General features: G+C 40.0%; 1 protein-coding gene across 2 annotated transcripts in view; it reads right to left on the bottom strand.

Moving 5' to 3' along the window:
- Positions 1 to 25,986, bottom strand: part of CDH13 (cadherin 13) — a 500,018-nt gene that overhangs the window by 51,725 nt on the left and 422,307 nt on the right. For both annotated transcript variants that reach the window (XM_026092592.2, XM_026092593.2), the window contains exons 9-10: positions 9,968 to 10,150; positions 8,635 to 8,888 (exon numbers count right to left, since the gene is read on the bottom strand). In XM_026092592.2, the coding sequence (XP_025948377.1) occupies positions 8,635 to 8,888; positions 9,968 to 10,150 (437 nt within the window). The remainder of the gene's footprint in view (positions 1 to 8,634; positions 8,889 to 9,967; positions 10,151 to 25,986) is intronic.

Below are 25,986 nucleotides of genomic sequence, written 5' to 3'. Positions count from 1 at the left end.
AGAGAAAGAGATTAATCCTTTCTTCTCAGGAAAGGGACACTGTTCTTCAGGAGACCTGCCTCAAGGAGTCTGGGTGAAAATTTGCTTTCTGGTGGGCTTCCTTTTCTATGAGGAGAGGGTAAGAAAAAATAGCCAGGCACTTAAGTCTGAGGTCAGGGTCTGGTGCTTACAGAACTAACACAGACAGAGGCCTGCAGATAGGTAAAATCTGGAGGTTTAGCATCTTATATAACAGTTAAATTATTATGCACCTCATGTGGTCAGGGTGCTGTAATACCTACTTGTTCATGTGCATTAATCTTTCTCCCAAACCTCGGCACCAGCTAGGAAGGACCAAAATGCCCTAGGACCAGGAATCAGCACAGAGCAGCCAGAGCGAGCGGGGGAAGCCTCCCACACACCAAAGCTCACCTCAAACAGCAACAGCATAGACAGCGTTTGTCTTGTCCTACAAGAAGTCCTAAAAATTAAGATATACAAAACCGGATGGGATGGGAATGGGGCTAACACCTGCCTTCACACTGAGGCAGAGAATAATCAATAAGAAGAGGGGGAAGAGAAACAGCCAGGGAGTTAGTAGTGTTCATCACTAAGAGAAACACCGGATGCAACTGGGAAATAAAGGACTCCCAGGGACTCCTCAAGGTGCTAAGTGGGAGATACGGACAGGTTTGCCCACGAGTAGCAAGAAGGGTGAATAACAGATCTGGGGAAGCAGACTATCAACATCTGCTCACCATCCTGAGGAAAAGAAGGTCCTGTAATAGTACAGCTCCTATATTGAAGCTGACAGTGCCGAAAGTGGTTTTCCTGAGGGTCAGATTTAGACACTGTCCACAACTTTTATAGGACCTGCTTTTCAGATTTGGCAGATGTTTTAATTCCCCCGGCACTGGGACTTTCCTCTGGCCTTTTATTCTCTTTGGTCTCGTTTCAGTAGTTTGCTCCCACCAGAGAGAGTCTTTCACCAGCCGCTTCCTCCATGTTAATTCAGACTCTGTGATCTGCCCACACAGCATTAGTGAGCTACAAATCATTTTCAGAACAGGAGAAATGGGGCCCAATTTTATTCTCAAGCCATTATGACCTTTCTGGAGTTATATAAGTGCAAACATGGCTATGAGCGGAGAATAAAGGAAGGTGCAGTACCACTCCAGAAGCAAGTTTGCTCCTTTCCCATCTTGCTGTAGACCTAAAGAGTTTGCTGTATAGGGAAAGAAGGGTATGTTTACCTCACTATTTAGTAAACACGAGTTGGAAGTCAGTTTGGTCAAACAAACATGAAAAAAGTAATGCAAATATATTTGGTCATTCATTTTCCCTTCAGATACTAGTATTAGTCTAATTACCCAATATATATCACAGTGATTACCTACACCACTGTAGTATTAATATATTAAAAACAAGTGAGAAGACTGTTCTGCAGGGTGCTATCGAGCTAATAGTTGACTAGTCAGTATGTACAATTATAGGCAATACTTGTAGCATGAGGCAACTGGCCAGGTTCTTTATTTTAGAAGTGATTAAATATCTCCTTTTCCTCCATTGCCTGTCCACCATCACCCCTGCAGCTTTCTGAGTTACTAGTTTGTTTTTGCAGGAAGGGAGGAAGAGGGAAAACTTTTTGCTTAGAGCAGGTTTCCTCTCTACCAGGCTTTCCTTAGAAAAGAAAAGAAAAGAAAAGAAAAGAAAAGAAAAGAAAAGAAAAGAAAAGAGAAGAGAAGAGAAGAGAAGAGAAGAGAAGAGAAGAGAAGAGAAGAGAAAAAAGAGAAAAGCAATTTGCACTGTCCAATATAGAGCAACGTCAGATCTAGAGATGTGCTCCAAATTCCCAGTAGCTGGGTTCAGGCAGGCCATAAATAAAACTGCAGAGCCAACTCACAATGCTCTTGGGTGTAACTTGCAGAGAAAAGCCCTGGCGCTGCACGCTGAGAGCAGAGCTCAGCCAGCCATTTATAACAATATAACTATTCTTCTGTCTGCACCAGGAAAACAAATCTCCTGTTGTTAGGAATCAAAGACAAGTCCTTCAGACTTTAGGAGATGTGTTTAACAATGACTAAGTGTGTTACTTCATAAGCATTCACTCTTTAAGACTTCCTATCCCTCTCTCATTCTATAGGATTTATTTTAATAATAAAACAAATACTATAAATAAAATAAAAAATAGTAATTTCACAGTATTTCCATATTGAACTCCACCTGCAACAAAAGCCCTTTAAAAAGGCTTGATGTGTGTCACCATATGCAAAATTGATCTTGTAAGTGTTCATGAGGAGTGTGATCTGGAGTCTCATCCTCTTTCAGAAGGGGGCCAGGATCTCTGAAAAGGTCCTGGCAAGAGACATGAAAAAGGCTTCTTGAATTGTCTTTGCAATTAATGGCTTATGTGTTCACGACAGGTAACAGTGGTGACTGGCAGCAAAAAGAGGAGTAACAGAAGTAAAATATTTCTTGCTTTGTTCCAGTGAATTTTCTTCAATTTTCTCAGATATTTGAGATTTGGAAGAAGCTTCCTGAACTACAAATACCATTTTAGCGTAGTATCAGCACTATTTTAGAGACGCTTCGGCAATCACTTCATATTTTGGACACAGAGTAAGCAAACCATGGCTGATTTTGCTTCCAGGAAATACTGGAATGTTTGCACTGACATCAGCCAACGCCACTAACCAACCCCAAAGTTACGATGATGTAATCTAAAGCAACATTTGGCCCACTAGTAGAAGTTCTTATTTCCAAAGTCAATGAACAGGCCGTTGTCCAGCAGCTTTTGGTGAAATGACAAATAAAGAAATGTGATCACTTTTAGCTGAGTGTCTGTAGGGTTCAGCACTGTTATCCCCCGGTCTGTTGTTCAGGGTTGAAGCCTCATTTGCTATAACCACATGGACTGCAATACACAACATGCACTTTATGTAAAGAGCAACGGTCTATCCACCTTTCAGATCAACCAGCAGCTGCTGGTTGGAAATGATGATAATAACAAATGCAATTTTGCTCCCATTTCCACAATAGTGGAGCTATCAAGCCCCCAGCCAGTGCAATAGCAGCACCGTGGCAGCCCCAGCTCCTGGCTACAGGGTAATGGGCAGCCAGGTGGCCAGACCCAACAGGCTATTCTAGTCTGGAATGATTCATCTCAAAGAAATGGAGATTGACTGCTTTCATATCTGTGCATGCCCACTACATTAACAATGCAGTGAGATAAGGAGACTGGAATTAAGTATAAGGTTGTCAACTTTTAAGGAAAAAAGGGCTTTCAAATTACAACAGTTGACATTTCACCACTAAGACAATGTACCTCAATCTATGCTTCCAGATATATCTTAGTGACATATATTGCTTCAGATACTTTTGGCAGTTTTTTGCATTCCTGTGAAATTTGCTGCAGTTTGGGTTCCTTTTCTAAGTTCTCTCACTTCAAATACTGCATTTTAATTATATTTAATGAATTAGATATGCTTTAGAGCTATAATAAACTTTTCTTGTGAAGATATTTCTGAAGCATTGAGTCACATCACTTACTGAGGATAAATACTGCAATAATACATTTACATAAATAATTTAAAATCCAAGAGCACAGTAGGTAATAAAAATATATTGCCATGATAAACCATGAAACCAGTGAAGAACACTGCTTTAATTAAAAATTACAAATACACTGCAGTAAACAACTTATTTACACGTTGTTAAAAGTCTAACTATTGAATATCCTAGACTTGTTGAATCCAAAAAGAAAAAAAATACTTAAACCAATATCTCCACACAAGCAAAATATAGAGGACCGTAACTGTGTTTAATTAAGATCTACTGTTAATAATAGATTTCAGAGAGCGAGCTCTTCTTTTAATTTCCCAAGGTAGAAAATGTTATTAGATTTGGCCTTTAACTTCTCATTGACATGTACACTTGAAACTTCTGATTAAAATTTCAGAGGTTGGAAAGAGGCACCCAAAATTAAACTCTTAAATCTGGCACAAAAATAACAATGGTCCCTGATTAAGAAATCAAATTTCAGAAACTTCATTACTGTTCTATTAATAAATTGTTGGGTTATAATTAATATGGGGCCTGCTGGATTTCTTTTTTTCTAAGAAAGTTGGAAACTGTAGAGGGAATTAAGTACTTTAAAAAATAGGTTAATGAATCTAAGACATGTGATCCCACTTGAACAGGTTCCTTTTCTCTCTGGGAGTGATCCCCGGGGAAGAAATGCTACCTTCCACTACAAAGTTACGCATCCAGGAAAACCCACTGGTTTGGTCTCCTCCTTTCTTTCCAGAAGGTCCATAGTCCGAAGCTCACTGTACTCACTGCAGACCTCTCCTAGGGAATTACAGGTTTGGGTATAGCTCTGAAAGTCAGTCTTAATCTAGTTTGAAACAAGTATGATTTAGAATAAGATTAAACTTGACGCCTACATTATTTAGCTGCTCGAGACGAGCATGCAGGTCTCGTTTCCAGGATGACAGTTCTACATTGAGCTTCTTTGAAATGTTAACGTCACGAGATCAGAGCAGAGCAGACACCACGCAACTTCACTGCTAATCATGTGCAAACTGATAGCTAGACCTGAAGTTACATGCTTTTGAGCCTCACAAATACTTGGAGTCATATTTTTTTCGGTGTAATACATTTTTGCCAGCTTGTTTGAGCTTTTAAATGAAATTCTTTCTCGCTCTGCAAAAACACTTCAAGCTGAAGAATAAGAAAGAAAATTGCTTCAAAAGTACAGCTGTCCTTAGGAATCTTTACAAAGTAAGCCACGTTTTTCAAAGAGATAAGTAATTTGAATCTGATTCAGACATGCAATGTTCAAAGAATAAATTCAATCTAGATTTGGACAATGGCACACAAGGTTTCTATACACCATATCCACAGTTCTTGAAATGCATTTATGAGGCTGTATCTAGTAGAGTAACTTAATTTCCTGATTACAAATAGTCATCAGCCACTCCTACAAGATTATATAGCAAACTAACCAAAAATATCCCTGCAGTTAAACAGATTTATATCCCAGTTGTTATAGGCTGAAAATAAAGAAGGTAACATTAATAATTCTCTGATGTCACGCTGTTTACATCCATCTGCAAATTTTGAACAGAGATATACCATGTTGGGGATAGTGAACATTGCTCACACAGCACACGTAGTAAAAATCTGGTATTCATTGTATCTTGCAGACACAAAGCACTGCTTGCTCATGGTCACTGATATTTAGAGTAATATCTTGTTTAAAACTCTGTGTTGTGCCTGCTTGACCTTTATTTTACCAGTATGACCACAGTAAGAGCTCTGATGATATAATTTATAGCAGGATAGCCTAAGAAGCATGGAGCTTGGTATGTAATCTCCATAAAGCAGGTATTCCTGAGCAAAAGCCTTAACTAGCACAACCAGCAAAGCCCCACTGGCATAAGCCCTGGATCTAGGCCAGGCTCTAAACACACACCTGCCTGTAGAAATTTAACAGAAAATATTTCTGCCAGACCCCAACCGGTGAGTAGCTTTGGCCTTTACACATGAATTTTACACTATCCTAATTGCAGATGTAGTTCTCATATAATGTAAAGTCTTTTCTTTTTCCCACTAACAGCTATGTGTTTCAATACTACCTGTCAGTGTTAAAAGCATCTTTTAAAAATGCTATTTTATATTTTACGCTTTTCTGTTATTTTAGCAAAAGGAGGACATGTAGGTAGTCAAATGAGCCTTTCCTGAATCATTCCATTATTTTCCAGATTTCTATTAATTTGCATTATTTTCTCCTAACTTTATGCAGTCATTGAAATAATTTCTATATGTGATCACTCTTCATTCCCAGTCCAAACTAACTCACTCTGCTCTTCTTTTCTGCGCATGTAGAAAGAGAAAAGGGAATCTTGCTTTGGGCTAAAAATCCTCCAGTTCTTGGCCATGCAGATATGGCCCACATTAAGCCCTGAGCTCTGGGAAACTCCTGCTTAGCTTATGGGCTAGTAATAGTCAAACTTTGAGAACTCCTTTGCAGCCAGCTGTGAGATGTGGTGGACTCCAAAATATTGGTGCTATTTTGCTGGTTACACACAATACTTAAAACCAAGTTAGAGTTTTCAGTGATTCACCGATAATACCTACAATTTTTGTTTCAATGTAATCACTAGAAATTTAGCAAAATCAGTAGATCAAACGGAGAAATGCAGGTAATAGTTTCTGGATTGTTGATTTTGATAAGCAAATCTGTGTGTTTTCTTGGCATTTCTCTTTTAGCAATGCAAAATCAAGTGTCACAAATAATTAATAGGACTTTTCTTCTCTCTCATGGGAATATTTAGTTATGAATAACTTCAATACTTATGTTTCTTAAATTCAGTCCCAATCCCAAAGGGAACAAATATCCTTTCTCTACATAAACCAGGTTCTGAATAATGCAGCTGAGAGTCATATTGCTGTATCTGACATGCAATAGAAATTCCATAGTTTGTCCATCCATCAACACAAATCTGTATGACAGCAGTGAATGAAGTAAAAAAATCCCTGGAGCAAAAACTAAAATTAAGGATAAAAATGCATTCTGTAAATAAACACATTTATAAAACAAGGGAAATGACATCTGCTAAGAACCATCCTTCAGAGAAACTGGTATTTAAATGGTAGAGCTCGAAGGTATTTTTGATAGAGAACTGAAATATTCATACTCTGTCAACCAGGTATTTTTGAGGTGATGCAGAGAATTGAAACTTCTGATTACCTGCCTTGCCTTTTTCCTCATCTGATGCAGATGAGCACAGTAACCTGTTTAAATTCAACTTCCCATCATTCTAACCCAAGGCTGTCAGTGTAATCCTTTGCAATGGCAGGCTTATCAACGTTTATTACTGACACAGAACATCTTCAAGATCAGTAGCATTCTTTTTTGGTAGTACAGTACATGTGTCAGCTGTGCACAATCACTGCAAAACAATCCTGGGGTGGTGGAGAATCTACCGCCACGGTACAGACTGACAGCACGCACTGTTCAGGCAAAGCTTTGAAGTCATTTTCACAAAGATATTTAGGCCCTTATATATATCCACTGAAATCTAGGGGAAATTAGACTCTCAAATAACAGTCAAAAGACTACACATAGATGCAGGTTTTAGCTTTAGTGCCTAAACTACAGTCCTCAAATGCTAAAGTTCTGTCTGTAATTTCACATTAGACAAGAAAGCGGTTGATCTTTCATGAAAAACAAAATAAAACAAAATATAAAAAACAAAAGACCACACCAGGTCAATCAAAAATTACTTGCAAACCTTCATGAAACATGAAGGCTGTCCTATTCCTTGCAAGACAGTGTTTGCAGTCTCACACGATAAGGTCTTGCCCCCTGAGTCACAGCCTACAGTAGCCCAGAAAAACAAGACACAGCCCTGACTCCTTCTACAGTCTTTTGGGAAATGGAAAATGGATAACAGAAACTTTAATAATGGAAATTTCCATAACTGGAAATGTTTATGGGACAGAGAAGACAGCTGCTCGTCAGCTGTGAGGGGCATCCCTCACATGCCCTCTTCTCAGTCCTACATAGCAGTTAGCTTGTGATGGGAATCCGCAGCCTACATAATGCACTTGCTGATGCCTCTTTCTGCATAGCAATGCTTAGCATCATCTGTTCCTACCTTCCACATCAGCTATAGGGAAAGAAGAGCCAAATCCTTAGAATATGATTAATGTTTTTTTCCTCCAGTATGCCAATGATGCACTGAAATGAGAATGTAGGAAATAAGATATGACTTATCTATTCATTTTAGATTTTTGTCCAACTTGCTAGAGGTACAGGTAACACTTTCTACTACAAAAATAATTGGCTTTTTGAATTGGCAAAGTAATGTTATTTTTTTCCACAGTAATGTTCTGGGAAGCAGTACCACCTTATTATAATGCTGATAGGGGATAACAAGCACCCTTACACAATCTTGGCAGATTTAGATTAGGAAAACAGCACTCATGGGACACAAAGGAGTCTCGTAATATATTCTGCATTCTTTAAATATAAGAAGATGACACCACTTAATACCAGAATTGTTCCTTGTAGCATGGCATATTCGTGCAATTACATCATCATAGCACAGAAATCAGTATTTCCTTGCAATGATCTCAGCAAGGCCAATTCTAAGTTTACTGAATAACACCGGTGTTTCACTGAGGGGTGTTTTCTCTCTTTTAGCCCTTGAATATAGATGGATGATCATTATTTCTCTAGGGGACATGGGAAATAATCATAAATCAACTTAATCCATATGCCAAACAGGTAAGTGATTTCTGCAACAGGTTTTCAACTTTTATATGTTTTCTCAGGGTCTCATGAAGTGGAAGCGATAAAAAAGCAGGTTAAATGTCATTTTAAAACATTATGCTAAGCTGGGTCTATTGCTTGCAGCACTCGATTGTTCTACCGCAGTAATCTCATCGCCTGGAAAACTTTTGTCCTCCATCTAACGCAGTTCTTTGTCTCCATCATACTGAATCTCTGCATTGTTGGAAAAAGTTGCCACCTATTATCTAGAGCCCAAACAACTTTAATTTAATTCTGTACTGGCAGGCAAATTCTCAGGCACGGAAGACATACTCAGTTTCTGACAAATGTAAATTAGAGGGTAGTGCACTCACCTGATAGTTTGATGCTGCAGAGTATCTGGATCAGTGGCATTTACCGTTAACACAACACTGCCTATAGAGATGTTTTCTTGTTTTGTCACTGTCATTGGGTTCGGGTGGAAAACAGGACCTTCATTCACATCCTCAACGGTGATCTGAACCGTTGCCGTGGAACTGGGGCCATAGGCTATGTCTGGAATCAGCGGGTCTTCGTTTTCTACTTTGATCAGCAACGTGTGGAATGCTGAAATCTCATAGTCTAAAGGCTGTAAAGCATGTCACAAAATCAGAATGCAAGGTGCAAAGAGAATACTTTTTCCTCCTACTTCGTTGCAAGCTTGCAGGAGACAGAATTAGCCAGAAAGGACAACAGCATTTATTACATTTGAGACTTTGTCAGAGTTTAGCATTAGACGTGATGATAGCTACAAAGTGCATTGAAAAATACTGAAGAATGGGAGGGATGGGAGACAAATGCATTTTCTATGATTTACTATGCAGCTCATAATACGTTGTAAGCACAAAACTCTAAATATACATATGCTCTTGCTCTCTCATATGTATATACACATATGCATACATATGTACATAAACACATATAAATAAGCATAAATACATGCTTATTTATGTAAATATATAAACATATGCTTATTTATGATGTTATATACATTTATCGAACAGAGCAGAGTCATACTTCAAAGCTATAAATGATAAGTAACATAAGGCTGTTTTCTCAATTCCTACCCATACATCAAAAGCAATGCCACGGAAAAATGTTTCCACTTAAGAACTGAAAATGCCTCTCCTGAAGTCAAATAGAGAAAATTCTGGTACAGCCAGCAACCAGGTCTATCTCAAAATTTTATTTTATTTTTCTAACAATGTGAGATATAGGATTGTCTTCATACAAAGAAAGAAACTTTAGCAATGTGGGACCAAACGCGGCTCTCCAGTCTGAAGCCGTCCCTGGCATGTCCCTTACTTCCCTGGCATTTGCATCGTGTAACTGAGAACGAAATGGGGCCCTTGAGTTCTAACTGCGCCTTAAGTCACAAACAAAACCGCATTGTAAAGTCTCAGTGTCAATGGACTGAGATGCTCACTACAAAACCAGTGCCTAGCTAAGGCAATATCAACACAGCTTGTTATGGGCAAGTCCTTATCACTAAAGAAGCAAGGTTATTGTAACAGAGGAAGAGTTATGCGCATTGGTCAAAGGAAACGAGGGCTGCTAGCCATCTGTATATGTTTGAGCGACTTATCCGCGCTGCGCTTCCTCTCGTGCAGTAAACCCGGTGGATGCACCTTCCAGCAGTGATGCAGCACGACAGCAAACGGTCCTTACTTTGACAACAGAGAGCATTCCCTCGTTAGTCTGGGGGTTGGTGTGGATTTCAAAACTCTGCCCTGGATTCCCGTTAATAATGGTGTAGACAGCTCTCCATGCGCCGGTTACAGGGTCGTCTCGGTCTCCCACAGTTAAGTTTACTATCACACCGGTGACACCCTCCTTCACCGTGGCTTGAAACTAGGAAAAAAACCATACAGGAAATTGTTACCGTTTTCAACCAGTAACCACACACGTACATGAAGTATTCAAACCAGCATTAGTTATTTACCACGGCAGGAGAAAGATGCAATCCTTGAGTCAAACCGAATGTTATAGACCCTATATAACACACCCTCACTAATGAAATATCAGGTAGCGCATTACTGCTGCTCTCTGCTTTTCCTTAGCAGAGGGCAGACATGCAGCAATGCGAGAGCGATCAAGCTTGGGAGGAGTCTGACCACAAGAAGACATCTCGTCTCATATTGCTGGGAAAGTGCATGCTGCAGTATAGACAGGGCTGCTTACGTGTGCATATTATCAGAAGCCAAACTATATTCAAAGCTAAGCAGCGGAGCGGGCTGATTAACACAGCCCATTCGTGCCCTCTAATGTGCTATTATTTACAAACAATCCAGCCTTGCCTTTCAGAATATACTGTTTATAAAATTTTATAATTTTATATTCCACTCTTATTAATTGTTCACTACATCGTTATCTATAAATAAAGCGTTTTCCACAAAAAGTGTTCCCAACTTGTTTTTTTGTTTGCTTTTTTTTGCTCTTAGAGACTCTAAAATAATTGGAGTTCATGCTACCACTTTGTCTGCGTAACTATAAGCCAGGGTTACTTTTGCTTTTCAGTGGGAGAATTTTTTATGACCTTGTGAAATTTGCTGCACTGCTGTACTATTCAGCTAGCCAAACCCTGTATGAGCAAATTTTCTCCAATTTACCATCCAGCCACACAGCGTACATCAACATTATTCTTATTTATGTGCAGGAAAAACATTAAGTAAACCACTGGAAAAGCTTGTAAGGGTCAGACTTAATAACACTCCTCACCTTTCAAGTACTTGCAGTTGACATGCTAAAAGCACTGCGTGTATGAGTGATAAGATAATACCTACTTTATAGGTGGATAAACCAGAACAATAACATACCTAATCCTGAGAAGTGCTGAACATCAGCAGTACCATTTTAGATCATTATGAAATCTTCGCATTTCTGGGGATCAAGGCTTCAAAAGTTCAAGAGTGCAAACTTTAATGACACAAATAGGCTTTGTCGTTTGTGCACCGCCTAAAAGCTACATTGTCAGTGACAGTGCTTGATATACCACTCAGGGATAAAAATCACCCAAGTGGCTTCAAGACCTAAATAAACTGAAAGTGTTTTGTTCTGTCCTACAGACCACATTAATTCATAACACTACAGAAAATTTTGTGAGATTATAGAAACTAGAATATGGCATTTATTAGTATATAGATTTCATAATCTAGACACTTAGTAGGTAAAATAGATTTTCTGATATCAAAATACAGAGGAGACAACTGTCTTCTTTTTTTTTTTTAATTTCTTTGAAGAGGTTTGACCTATGTTTCCAAGCCCTTTTTCAATTTAGCTGCAGATTTTGAGTGCATGCATTCATTTCAAGCTTTCTAGCCTCAAACCTGATTTTATAAAAGGATGACATTATTGATTACCTATTTCTATCTTCTTTGGTATATTTAACAAGGAATGTAAAGATTCTTTTGATTTTGATAGTTAATGTGCAACAGGTTGTTATTGAGCTTTGGTTCAGACAGATCATTAAACTCATCTGCAGTTCAATTAGCCTTAAACAATGATGCAACAATATTTTAGCTCACTTTGAAACAGATCAAAAGAAATGCGCTATTAAGAACCTTGGAAATAACCGAGGAATGATTACCAAGATGGTATTTCATCCTGCCTAGCAAAATGCTGTCACCAGAAAGTACACTTGGACACTTCTTACTCTAATTGAAAACAAGCGATTTGCCTGATTGATATTTTATATTATTTCACATTACCTCAGCTTGAGTATGTATAAAACAAAACATCAGAACTGTAAGAGTCAGAATTTTTTCCCAACAGGCATTCAGTACCAAACAAATGCCATTTAGCTATGCAAAAAGGTGACCAGATTTCAAGGAAGCTTAATCCTTAAGAATCAGATTTTTTCCCTGAGATTTGACTGGGTTTCTGATCTTAATTCATATTAACCCTTCTGAAAAATCTATTTCCACTAGTCAGAATCCACTAGTCAGATTTTATTGTGTTCAATACTCCCTGGATCACCTTGGGAATAGTAAGACCTGTTAAATGTTTTAAAAAATCTGGCTGTTTTGTTTAGATGCATATTTGTGAGCCCATGAGATACATTTATTATGCTTACCCCGCTGAGGATGCCAGACTACGATGGAAAAGATGGCCAAGATGTGCCAGCTAGTTCAAAAACCATTGAATGTCATTTAACAGCCTCTAATTCAAGGATATCTTAGCTGGGGTTGGCTCTCTTCTGCACTGTTATTCCCTCGTTATTTAGGAAAAAGTCTCGGAGGCTTCAGTTGCAGTGAGCTAACAAGGTAGAAAGGGCAGGTAGACTTGCTGGGGGGCACGAAACTGCAGAGCTTCACCACCTGCAGAGCAGTGTCTACCAGTACGTGCAGTGTCCCTAGGTGTCGTGGTACATTCACCCCTGGCATTCTCCACATTTTAGAAGTAACCATATCAACACAGGGGGTATTTGAAGATGTCTGGAATGTTAGACTGAAATCTGCTCAAGATGGATGAAAAAGCAGAATGATCAAATCAGAGAAGTTGTCATATGGCTATACTCTAAATTTATAACTTGAAAAGTGTAATAAATCACAGATTTGCAATTGTGAAAGACAAATATCTACTGTGAAACAGACGCCCAGAAAAATATAGTGTATATTGTCTAGAAGGTGAACTCTCTTGCCTGTTTAGATACTTGTATACAAAGAATAGGCTTTCTGGTCTTCCAGAAAAAATGTTATGTTTATACTGGTTCCCTTTCAAAAACAAAAGCAAAAAAGGGATTTTAAAAACTATGTAAGGATAAAAATAGGAATTAGATTTGCAAACAGAGAAAAGATAACCACAGGTTCATCATATTTCAAAATGAAAGATTTACATTCTTAAAGCACAGTGCTTAACCACGAGAAGCTGATGCAGTGCTCTAAAATAAAACCCCATAGTGGCTAACACAAATAATTGGATCATGAGTTAATTGATTTTACTCTTTTTAAATATCCGCACATCCCCTAAGCACCACTATAAATTAAGAATAAAATAGATGAGTTCAGAACTTTATTTAAACTGCTATCATCAGGACCCATATTAAAAATAATAATTTAGAAGGCAAACACCTTGGGCCGAAATTGCACTTGGCTGGAAGGAGCAATGCTCATTTACTATAGCTGAGCATTTCAATATGGAAGTTTATCTTGCTCTACAGAGACATATTGTCATTTACTGTGTGTTTCATGAATACAGCCTAGAATTTCTAGTCATTCTGTCATGTTTGGAGCTTTATAAATATAGAATAAAAGAAGGCCTGGCTCCCCTCTCCTGCACCTGAAGGCTTATAAAAAAGAGAGAAGGATGGACAACAGACTGATGGCAGTTTAGAAGGAAACAATGAGCCAAGAGGGGCCAGTGGTCTACCCTTAATCATCAGATTTTTGTAGACAAATGAGACTTCTTGCTGGGAACTGAAAGACATCAAGAAAGTATACTGATGGATGTATCTGAAGAGTTCCTCTGACAAAATCTTGAAGGGTAGCTTGTGAGAAAACACAAATGGACTTCTTTGAGAATGCAACAAGCAAGCAACGCTTGCTGTCACAATGGACTGCCTGGAAATAAATATCTACCACTGGTCAGTCATATGAGAGGCCACAAAGCTGGTTCCAGTAGGCCACAGAGGTGCCTGAGAGTGAAAAAAAAGTAGCTTATACTTCTTATAGCAAAGAAGCAGGAGTCAGTGAAGGGATGGCAAGGAGACAGATAACATCCAGAACAACTGTGTTGGGATACGGCCTTTGTACCAGCATCCTGGATAGGCCTGAGCAGATGAGGTATCCAAGTCCAGCAGACAAACTCTGCTCCTCTTTCCCTGGATCTTGGAAGGCTGCTCCAAACTATGTGAAAAATTTAAGAAGATAAAATGAAAATCTATGCTTCCAAGCTGGCAGGAATTTTATCTTACTGAGTATAGGAAATCCAAGATGGCAAGTATCTAATGGGAACAATCAGGCCTGTATCAAAGACTAGGTAAAGAGAGAGGTCAAGTGCAGAAATAAAGTAATTGAACCACAGCTTAATTTTAATAGCTCTTTTCCGGAGGAGCCAGGATGTAATACAACACAGAGCAGAATCCTTCTCCACACTGAACTCTATAGAAGACTGGTGGGACGCCAATGTGACAGCACTCGCTAAACAGCAAAATGTCTCAGTGTGACCACAGGAATAACTAATCTTGGCAGATTTCCATCATGAGGCAGATATGTGAAAACACCAGTCTGTAAAATTTTATCACCCGAGAATCCAAGCACTTAACCTCAGCTTAGCCTCAAACAGAATGGGCAGTACTACCTAACCTGTGTGAAAACCAGATTCTTATCCAACAGTCTTATTTAAAGCTTGTGCAATAGGTGAGGTTTTATTGACTGCCATCTCAGAGCACAGAAAAACAAATGCACTTGGCTGCCCCAGAATCACCTGAATGTCCACTGCCCAGCAATGGCCAGAGCATGGAAGAACAACCACGATGCCTCTATGAAGCCACTGAGAAGGTTCTACCCCAGAGTGGGGTACTGACATAACCCAAATTAAAGAGCTGCCATGAGCAGCGAGCACAATGTGCGAGCAACATGTCTCGGATTGACAATTGCCACCCCAGGACTCATTAGGATTCCACACACTGTGATCCCCAGTCGAGAACAACCAAATTAAAACCGCACGTCAGTTTGCATTTATCAGGGCGACGCTCCAGTTGAAGGTGTGCTGTGTTACTATCATGTGTATGTTTCCCTGTCTATATATCACAAAAGATGAGAAATAATGAGGTATATTTAATTCACACAGCCCTATTAGGGAGTGGACAGAAATTCCCCATGGAAATTGCATTACTGTATTTGTCCTCCTCCACAAAAGTCCACCTCTTTTGGAACCACATTTTGTCTATCTACTTTCTTGGAAATATGAAGCTTGTACAATTTCTTGGAGTCTGTTTGCATGCATCTTTTGCTTTGCTTGCTGTCATTCAGTATGTGTGCACCTGTGCGGCCAATATTTGTTTGTTAAGGAAACAATGTATTTTCCATAGCTCTGTATCTGGAATATCTCGAAGGGCAAAAGGATTCTCAGAGTGATGACATGGGTTGGTATTCTCAGGCAATGCAGAAATGTGAATCTCATAAATGTCAGTAAGAGACATTTCTTGTGGAATTTGCTGGGACACAAAGCCAGCGTTGCCAGCTAACGAAAAGCCCAGTCTCCTGGCATCCAGAGCTCACCAGGCTTCACAAACCGGACAGGTGAAACACCAAGTGGGAATACTTAGCATAACATCTGAGCGTTGGACAAAGTGATGCTGATAGTTCTTTAGTCACCTTTTCATCTCAGTGCAATGACCCGGGGCTGGCTGCAAAGCAAAGGACCCGACCAAGCGAAGGGTGCCCTGAACGCGCCACAAGAGCAGGTCGACTGTCAATCTTGTGAGCAGGCCAAACCGTCCGGCAGTACTGCGTTCTGCCTAATCTCCTCTGCAGATTTTGACCGTGCTTTCTCTCTCAAACCTGTGCATAACCTCCGCTATACGGACTCAAATAGCTGCTGTATTTCACTGTGGGGATAGCTGTATTAATATAATGGATTAAGTTGATGCAAGCTGTAGATAGAGCAATATATGAAGCACTTTGGAAGCCATTTAGATGAAAGACACTAGGTAAATATAAGGCATTATTACAGTATGACAAAGATTTGATGCTGTAAACTAGATGCAAAACACAAATTAAAGCTATGAGTCACCTCAGCAATCTTTAGTAATCGGCATTGTCTTACCACTGTAACGCTGGCTCATAGGTACTATATTATTTCTTAGCTTAAAATGTTTCTTTCAGCTTATGCTATATACTTTTTTCCAAATGCATCACATTCATCCATTCCCCCAGCAATATTACAGGAAGAATTCAATTGTGCCTTAGAAAAAAATCTCTCTGAACATATGAAATTGACTGTAATCATTTCAGATGCATTTTCACTTTTTCCTTTTCAATGAATTTCATAGGCTATGTAATGTAAACGCCACGTGATCTTTCGAGGTACACTCCAGCTCCTTTGCAAATACAAGCACTGCTCAATAATGAAAGAGAAAATGAAGATTTTTGTCCACTACGTGCTGCATCCTGTAACAACAGCAATAAATCCAAAATATGAGTTAGTTAAATGCAATGCCAAAGATTAAATTCTCTTCTCTGCAATATGATTACAATTTCTGCAGACACTGTCAAGTGGAATTTGTGCCTATTTATTGAAAACTACAAAGACCCCTACTATCATTGATATTATGTGTGTGAATGATTAAAAAAAAGGCAAAGGGATCTGAACATGATTTTATCTTGTTTTACTGCTTGACAGTCTGCTTGGAAAAGTACTGCTAAGGAGTACTAGTAACGCCACGAAGAAATGTAAAAGTATTGACCAGGCTGCTTCCCCATGCTCCAGGCACACTCAGTGCCTCCGTGAGCTGCTTTCCACTGTAATGGAGCCGAGCTGTCTCCAGGACTCTGTGGGATCTCTTCAACCACTCTTTAGCTGCTAGGATTCATGAAGGAAGAGGACAGGGACAGAATATGAGAATAACAGAGTAAAATGGATGGATAACCTGTTGGGTGCATCAATAGCTGCCTGTAAAGTTGCCACAGTGGCAATGCAGGGACTCAGTCATTTTATCCCTCTTGCAGGCATCACAAATCTTAGAAAACTTTGGAAGGTCTACAGAGTAAAATCCTCAGAGGATTCACAAATGAATTTAAGGATTTTTCCTTTCTGCTTCTTCTCCACAGCAGTGCTCAAACCCCACTTAGAGCTGCTGTTGTATTCCTATCCCTTCATTTCTGTGCTTTGCAGAAAATTACAGGAGACTAAAAGGCCATTCAAGGCCATTTAGCAACAGTAAATAAGTGAGGGTGAAGCATGCTTGGAAATAGTCACTTTTCTGGAATTGTTTCAAAGAGTTTCTCCGTGGTTTGACTTTCTTTATGCTAGATTTTGACTCCTCCTCAGCCCTGCTCATGGACTCACTGAGTGAAGGCAAAAAGATAATTCTAACACATATTAATCATATACTGAATGCCTGCCTCAAGGCTTATTACCTCCAGGGCATACATCAAATGTAGTACAGTTGTCTGAAGATTCAGAAGGAAGATGAACATACTCTTCTCTTCTGCAGAATATATAAATAATTTAGAAAGGAAATCTAACTTCTCTTTCATTCCCTTTTCAGTTTTCCACCTATAAATGCAAGGTGCATTCAATTACTTCTACGATAAATCAAATATCCACACATGCACTGGACACTCCTGGAGCAATGGTCTTCTTCTAGTAAAACAAATACTCTTTCTCTGAGTAGACATAGAACAGTGAAAGGTCACTAGCATATTTACTACTTAAGGCACTTTTGAGAAAAAAGCAAAGAAATAATGCCATTCTTATCTATCAAAATTCTCCCCCCGCCCCCAAGGTAGAACAGACCTTATGTTTAAAACAACAGCATCAGAGAAAATGATGATCTGACCAAGCTTGAAAGAGCAAACTACACCTATTCACCTGTTACAGTCAGCGTTGCCTAGGGACCAGGGAGACATCAGCTTTTCACATTTATGAGACCGCTTGCGCTGTATTCAGCCAACCTAGCTAAGTATTATTTCTTCCTCACTGCTCTTCCCATCAAGAACAGTGTTAAGCCTATGTTCTTTCTAAGATGCTGGATGTCTTCTTTAAATAGAACAAACAGACTTAGTTGGATTTTTTCTCTTCCTTTCTCTTCCACTGCATTTTAGGAGCAAAAAGGCTTTATCGGCATTCTCCCCTATCAGTATACATACAGCTTGCACTTAGGCTAACGACTGTCATGTGGGAAGGAGAGGGAAGGAGGCCTCATTAAATGTGCACCGTTCATTTTTAGCAGAGTGTTTTTCTTCCCCAGAACAACTTTTCTGATACTGAAGACTGACATACATGGTTGAGCTTACTGATACTGTCTGGTCAATGGAAAAAAGAAGTGTGGAAGCCGCCTAATCCCATTATAAGGAAAAAGGCAAGGTCTCCTGTGCCACTAAGACTGTCCCAGTTACAGGTAGGACATATTTGCTCCGTTGGTCAGAACCCTAACCACCAATTTCCTCCTACTGCTTCCCACACTGAGTCACATTTTTGAGTTTTGTCCAGAGCTGGACTGCATTCAGGAAAGCTGTTCTCCTCATGTGCTGAAGTTGCTAGCAGTACCACTCGAGCTCCTCAACAGCAGGGCAGAAGACTTCATTTCTCTGAGCATGAGTGGTAGAGAAAAGGGGAATTTCATCTGCAGCAGTATGATTTTTTTGATAGCATTGACTGTGATCTGCATACACTAGCAGAGGCTGCTCAATTTGCTACAAAGTCTGGGAGATGCAGGAAAGAAGGAGAAACTACTCTAGTGACTTTAGTCTCCTTCCAGGTATAAATAAGTGTAATGTGGCCATGCCTGGGTTGTTGAGAGGCAGCTGGGCAGTGACAAGGGCTGCCGTGGATGAAAGAGATGATTGATTATGTTAAAATTATTGTCATGTTTACATTTGGGAAGTAGAGAACAGATTTTGCCACTTCCCTGTAGGAAGGTAACTCCCTGGATCTCTTTTCATGCACGTATGAACACTGTTTTCTAGTGCTACGCAAAGGCAAACAAATTAATGAAAGAAGAAAAAGAAGAATGACTCATTCTAAATAGGTGAAGGAAGAAAAATTTCCCAGCAAAATTCTAGAGGGATAATGTTCATCCATATAAGTACAGCTACAGTTATGAATAAGTGTTCTGTGAAATTCTAATTTCATGATTTATTACATTACATTTTTTTTAACACAAATCAATTCACTCTCCTATTCTGTGATTTGAGGACTGAACAATGAATACTTTACTCCTGAATACTTTACCAAACACGCCGTTAGAACTGACATGAGCTAGGGCCATGCATAGATTTGATGGAAAAATAAAATGCAAAGAAATACACTGGCAAGCAGGAGTTTCCATATGACTTGATCCAAAAAAAAACAACCAAACAACCTTTAAGATGATGCTCTTTTTACTAAATAAATCATTACCTAAGAAGGTATGACCTGTTTTGGGAGCTATTTTCCTGTTTGTTTCTCCTGCCTTCCATGAACAACAAATAGAAAACACATTCACAGCTGGTGCGATGCACGTAGTATAGTCCAAGTGACTTCTGTAATACAGTTGATGCTCTAAATATTTGGTCATTGCACACACAGATTTTGCATAGTCACCCCTAGTGACCCAGCATCAATGTTGACAAAGTGAAGTTGAGCATAGTTTTCTGAAAAAGCTCGACTCTAGATTTAAAGACCCTAAGTTATTAGCATTTTATCACATTCTTTGGTAATCAGCTCAAATGGTTATTTGTTCTCTGTTTAAAATTATGATGATGTTTACCTCTCAATTGTATATAAAGAAATAAAAAGCAGTCTATGAAGCTCTCATATACAGACACCAATTTCATATTGTCTGTCACAATTTTCTGGAACCCAGTTATTTTAAGATTAGATTTAAAATGTAGGTTAAATACAACTTTGAATGTAGATGAAACACATTTAATAGTATATCCAGATATGACTGCACTGTCCAAGGAAATCATAGACTCACACCGGGCTTTTCAAATCCTTCATACACTTTTCAGAATGTGGTGACAATACTCTCTTCTGATATCTTAGTAGTGCAAGACTGATCTGTATTTTAACCAGGTTGAGAAGCCACCATGTCTTTGCAGAGAGGTAGAAATTACAGTGTAAATGAGGTTTTCTCAATGGCAGAATCTTTGAGCTGATAAAAAGAAGCATATGCACCCAATCGGAAATCTTGCTTTTTCTGCCCTGAGAGGAGATTGCAAATTTCTCCAAAGAAGATGGTTATTTACTGTGCCAGCTTACAGCTGATCATGACCCGTGCTGCCAACAACAGATGTTTTGACAGTGGTTAAGCTTCTTCCCAAGGTCTTTGGTGAGCTGTGCCTAACAGCACCGTTCTGAGCATTCAGAACGACTTTTATCTCTAGAATATTTTAGCAATGAATTTAATCAATTCCCTAAACTTCTGGCATTTCAGGTTGTGCCAGCTGATGGGGATGAGCTGCCCTAGATTTACAAGTCCCTCCAGCTGAGAGCTGTCTGAAGTTAGCCCAGTTTGAAAACTCTTTTTTGGAAATGGATAAGAACTCTGCAAGGTTCATACTGTGCCAGTGGAGGCAGGAGGTACAGATGGAAGTTTACAGGCAGTTTTATGTGCAGTGATACAAAATTTGTCTGAATTTTAAAAATGAAAGCTATAGCCAACATTTTGTTTTCCATGGAAAATTGGGTGGGGAAGGGAGAATTTGGGCCAAACGCTCCATATTTCAGTACATCTGAACGAAGTAACTCTTACAAGCCTGCCGACAAAGTGATGAATGAAGTCTATAGCATGTAGTTTCTTTTGCTGGATATACATGAGTTTCTCTCAAACTATCTAGCTACATGCTGTTTGCACAACACTCACTGAATATAAATATTACCCCTGTATCAAAGAGCTGTGATACAAGAAGAATCATTTAAAGATCATAGACAGAGCAGAACTTTTGTGATTAATGTTCTCTGTCCTCTTCTGTTCTTCTCCTCCTATAGCAAGAAAGTCTTTATTACATCTCAAACATCAAGGAGACCACAATGCTCTCATTACCCTGGCAGGGAACAGCTGGGCTCTGGGGTCTGCAGCCCCATTGGCACAGAGAGATTCACTTCCCAAGGTCAAGAAAAAGAATAATGGAAACAAATGAAAGCTTGCTGGACTAATGATTTTGGAGTGCTCTGAGTCTCCCCATGTAGCACTGTGCTGGGAGCTTTCAGAGGCAGTTTGAGAGGAGTCCACCTGTGGCTGCGGTGGCATGGTTTGAAAACACATCAGAATTAAACCTATATTGACATGTACTATGCTGAAGAGTGACCGAAGCATGGAGCAAATGGATGTACTGTTTGGTATCAAACAGATGTGGAAAAGGTCAGGAAGAAAGGGAAGATATGCTAAATGGACTTTTGCCTTCTGCTTTAGAGATACCCATGGTCACCATCTCCCACTGCCCAGTTCCTTTTGCCAGTGCTCATTTTGTCTTTTCTTGAAAGAAAAATGTTTGTAATAAAGGAAAATGAAACTCTCCTTTCATAAATGCCCCTTGGGTGCTTGTTTCCGGTCTGCAATGTCTGTGCAGGGGACATTCAGGGCTCTTTCATTTCCTCACCTATAATTTATGTTTTCCTAACCATACATTCACTGCACACACAGCCTGGTTGACTCCAGACACCTTTTCAGTCTCAGCTGGAAATCTTTTGCTGTAGATGAATAAGCATCCGTTTAGTAGCTTTCATTAATAAGGAAGATAAAGAATGAGTAAAGGATTTTTATATACTTAGATACTGAATTCTCTCCAAGTTATTTGGAGCATGCGAATGACTAAGTTTAATGGCAGGGCTCCTCACTTTATATGTCTGAGCACTGAGAATTAAAAGGGAGGTCAAGCAGGCCAAGGAACTGCACTTGTGCCTTGGACAGAAATATAAGCATGCCCGCCGTGAAACCTGTATACAGTGAATCGAGTCTATCAAACCTGCTTTGCATGAGCTACAGGGATCACCTGAACATTAATAGCAAACACGGTCTGTTGCAGTGGCACAGTGTGATCCCATTCCAGGCAGACAAAATTTCTAAAGCAAATAAACACAATTACCAGGAATACAGGTGACACCAATAAGATAAATAAGCATTCAGTAGGGCATGGTTTACATCAAAACGTTTTTCCACTGGGCTGAAAGCTCATTAAATCAGGACATGTATGAAGAAAATTAGTTTATTAAGCATCTGTGCTATTCCTCTCTTAAGACTGCTCCCCCTTCTTCTGTAGCAAATCTCCACATAATATACTAATACATCCGCATCAGAATTGCCACACTGAACTCTTCCCAAGGACAGCAAGCAAGTACACCAGTAATTAATTGGATCCAAACACCCAATTCTAGCTACAGACTTTTCAACTCAGCTTGCCAGTTCTAAGGGAAATCATTTTAAGGGACAATAAATATCACTTTATTTCTGTACACAGCTGTATGATACACTGCATGCAGCCACTCTTTCTCCCCTTGGAAGTGAGAATAATGCTGTGTTAGCAGGTAGCCTGAAATATATACTATTTCTTGCCTCTGAGTAAGCTCATAATTAGAGCTGAAACATGAGGAACAATTTCAGTGGAACTGCAAACTCCAACAGGAAGAAAAAATCTATTGGAGGTTAGAACAAAATCTTTTTTAATCTGACTAATGCTACTTTTGTGCTGATGCTGATCATTATATTTATTACTGAACTGTGGGACATGCCAAGGCATTGACACCTGACTTCAACACTTACTAGCAAAGCAATCACTTTCAGATATTCCACTTGGTGATTAGTACGTAGGTACCTAATTTTTAGTGAATTAAACCATGTTGTATCAATTTGGTGGTCTTTAGGATTTATAATCAAACCCTGATGACATCTGATTAATGCCCAATGTAGGCTCCCTGAACCTTACCATATTCCTGTTCCTTTGGAGCTTCGATCCCGGCAGGCTGATTACCCCCTTGATTATCCCGAGCAACCGGGGCCAGAGGTTAGCTAGAACCACAGCACACAGTTAATTCAATCAATTTAGTTAGTGAAGCAGTCAGGAAAAAATTATTCCAATTGCTCTACCACTGCATTAGAAAATTTGCCCAGAATTCCTGTGCTGATGAGCATTTTTGCTTAATTTCTAATTTAATATTCTGCTGGGGTTTGCAACTTCAATTACTTGTGATATTTTCACTCTTAAAGTCAGGGGCATTCAGCTTGGAGGGGAAAAGGAAAGCAGGGGGAGGAAGAGCTGCCTGTATTAACCTCTCTAATAACTGTCCTCCCCCTTCCCAACACTTTTATAGCTCCACTGTGGTTTTGCTGGGTACACGCTCTACACGGGGCTCAGAAAAGACCTCTTGCTTCACTCAATTTGTCCCTTTTGCCAACGCCAGATTTCTTCTCACCTGAACGCAAGTGCCCAGCAGCCCCATTCGACTCCTGCTGCACAGCTCTATATTCTGTGCAAAACTCCTGGGTCTGCCCACACACGGATGTTCCTCACTCTGAGTACAGCGGCTGTCGCCACAGCCATTGCCTCGACCTGCTGACACCGAGGTGGTTCCAGCATCATCATTATAATCAACTTCTGAAGACGGCATGCTTCCACCACACCTGGAAATGTGCCAGAGCACCATCACTTCTTCTCCTCCCCGTAAACCAGGACACTCAAACTCCTCTGCCCAGACGACACGGAACAACGCAGTAACTGTGTAGTGCTCTTACATGCCATCACCACTGCTAGGACCAGGCCAGAAGCTTTGCACCGAGCTTGCAAGGCCTCAGGCCTGAGGTTCATCTGAATGTTTTGCTGCTTTGTTTTACCTGGTTTAGCTGTAACAGCAATTCTTCTAAATGACCAGGCATCTATGGCTAATTTGTTTTACTTTTGTTTATCTTTGCATGGCACCACCATCATTTTGTGACTCTAACACAATGATGTAGTGTAGAGAAATCCAGGTCTGACATGGTAAAAGAGGCCTTGAGAAGCGGGGACAGAGGGTGCCGTGCAGAGCAGTGCAGGCATGGGATGGTGAAGGCGCAGCGCGGCTTGGCGCTGGGGACCCCTCAGCCATAAACAACTCGCCAACAGTCAAAAAAATGCAGAGCTGGAGCTCAACAAAACTGGTTTCAGGGCTGACAAAGAGAATGCAGAAATCGTATCTAACAAAACATAAAAGGCAGCATATGCAGTAAATTTGGATGTAGTGTGGAACTGCAGACCAAAGAAGAAAGAGCAAGGTGTAAAAGCACAAAGCTAGGTGTTAGCAAGCACAAAGATTACCCCAAATGGATCCGAACACCCCCACCACAAACACCAGAATGAAGCCACCAACCGCAGGACCCAGAGGAGCAGGGGAAGGTTGAGCATAACACCATGAAAAGGTGTACTTACTAAAAAGTGTATGTATAACAATTTTAACTGTTATTACTATTGTTATTGAAACTTTTCCTGTATACAAATATTCTTTTTTATGTAATAATTAGATCTGGACTAATAATTATTCTTGGATTAGACTGGACTTGGATTAGATTTCAATTATACTGGCAGCAAATTCTTGGCTTTGTATATAAGGTGTGCTTCCCCTTTGCCCATAAAGAGAATTTTGAGTGTAACACCACAACACCAGGGTTAGCCGTTACTGGCAATGCTTCATGAGAAATTAAAGCAACTTTCCTGAGCAGGATCTCTTAATAAACAAAACAAAGTCTTACCCCTCCATTTTCCTCACTAGAAGCAGAAAGTTGCAATTTAATCTGCTGCTTGCCCACAGAGCGGATCCATTTTCTGCATGTTCCTTTGGGGTTCTTTGGAATGAAAAATGCTATATGCTTATAAAACATTCTCTTAATGAAAGTCGCTCTGAACTAACTCTGGAATTGATGAATCTCCTCCTAAGCCCCTGTGCACATTTGCCCACAGCACAAAATTTGACACAGCTGTCAGACTCCCTCAGCTTAAGAGAAGCCCAAAATAGGAACTGCAGGATAATTGCAGGTCAGAAGTTAGGTGTATTAGCAGAGAGATGTGGAGAAGATCACAGTGTGCCTAAACATGACATATAGCTCCCTAGCCAGTGCTTATAGACTCCTATTTGTATATGAAATATACTCAGCCTATTCTGTAACAAAAAACAAAACAAATAAAACACAAACGTTCAAATGATATAATTAAACTCACTGTATTAAACATGAAGCCACATGTGTAGAAGAAAATAAACACCAGCAAAACTCCTCCACATCAAAATGCTCAAAATACATATGTGCTTCCCCTCCTGTGGTGAGGACGAAAGGAGGAGAAACCACGTTCAGCAGATGTTAGTTCTGTCGCTTAACTATGCCAGTGGAAGAATCGTGGACAACAAAGGCAATCCAGTGCAATCCAGCAAAACCATACCGAGATGTGTACAACAAAGCATAAGCACGCGAGACCAAAGGAGGAATTCATCCATCTGCTCAGCGCTGGGGAGCCTCAGCTGTAGCCCAGCACCCAGCTTCTGCCCCCATCATGGAAGACAAAGAGCAGCTGGAGAGCATGCAGATGTCTAAAACACACGGCCTTCAACAAATCTGAGTTGCAATCCAAAGGGAAGGAGATTGAGAGAGGGCACAGCAATGCACACAGGGCTGTTGCAGACAAGGGAGTCATCTTTCCTCCACCTTCATAGTGGACAAGGCCAGGAAGCGACAGGCTTCAGTGGAGGCGAGGAAGAGTCATATCAGGGCTTAGACAAAACTTGCTATTAGGAGGAACAGTGGATAGCTGAAGCCCTGCTGATAGACTGCAGGGAGAGTATGGAGACCGTACCTTCAAAGCTCTCGAGGAAAATACACAGATTGGAGAGAGGGACTCGAGGATATCTTGAGAGCCCTTCCCCTTAAGATTTCATGATAACCCAAATCCAAGAACCTATGCACAACAGAAAAGAGACCTAACCGCTTACGCACAGTTTTCTAACGTTTAATCAGTGGTGGTCATTAGCTTCCATGAAGCTCACTGGATTGCTGACAAGACAAATGTTCTGTGCCCAAAAAC

The sequence above is a fragment of the Dromaius novaehollandiae genome, chromosome 13 (genome assembly GCF_036370855.1).
Source record: "Dromaius novaehollandiae isolate bDroNov1 chromosome 13, bDroNov1.hap1, whole genome shotgun sequence".
NCBI lineage: Eukaryota > Metazoa > Chordata > Aves > Casuariiformes > Dromaiidae > Dromaius > Dromaius novaehollandiae.
The sequence above is the reverse complement of the archived record's forward strand: the minus strand, read 5'-3'. Positions and strand labels throughout refer to the sequence as shown.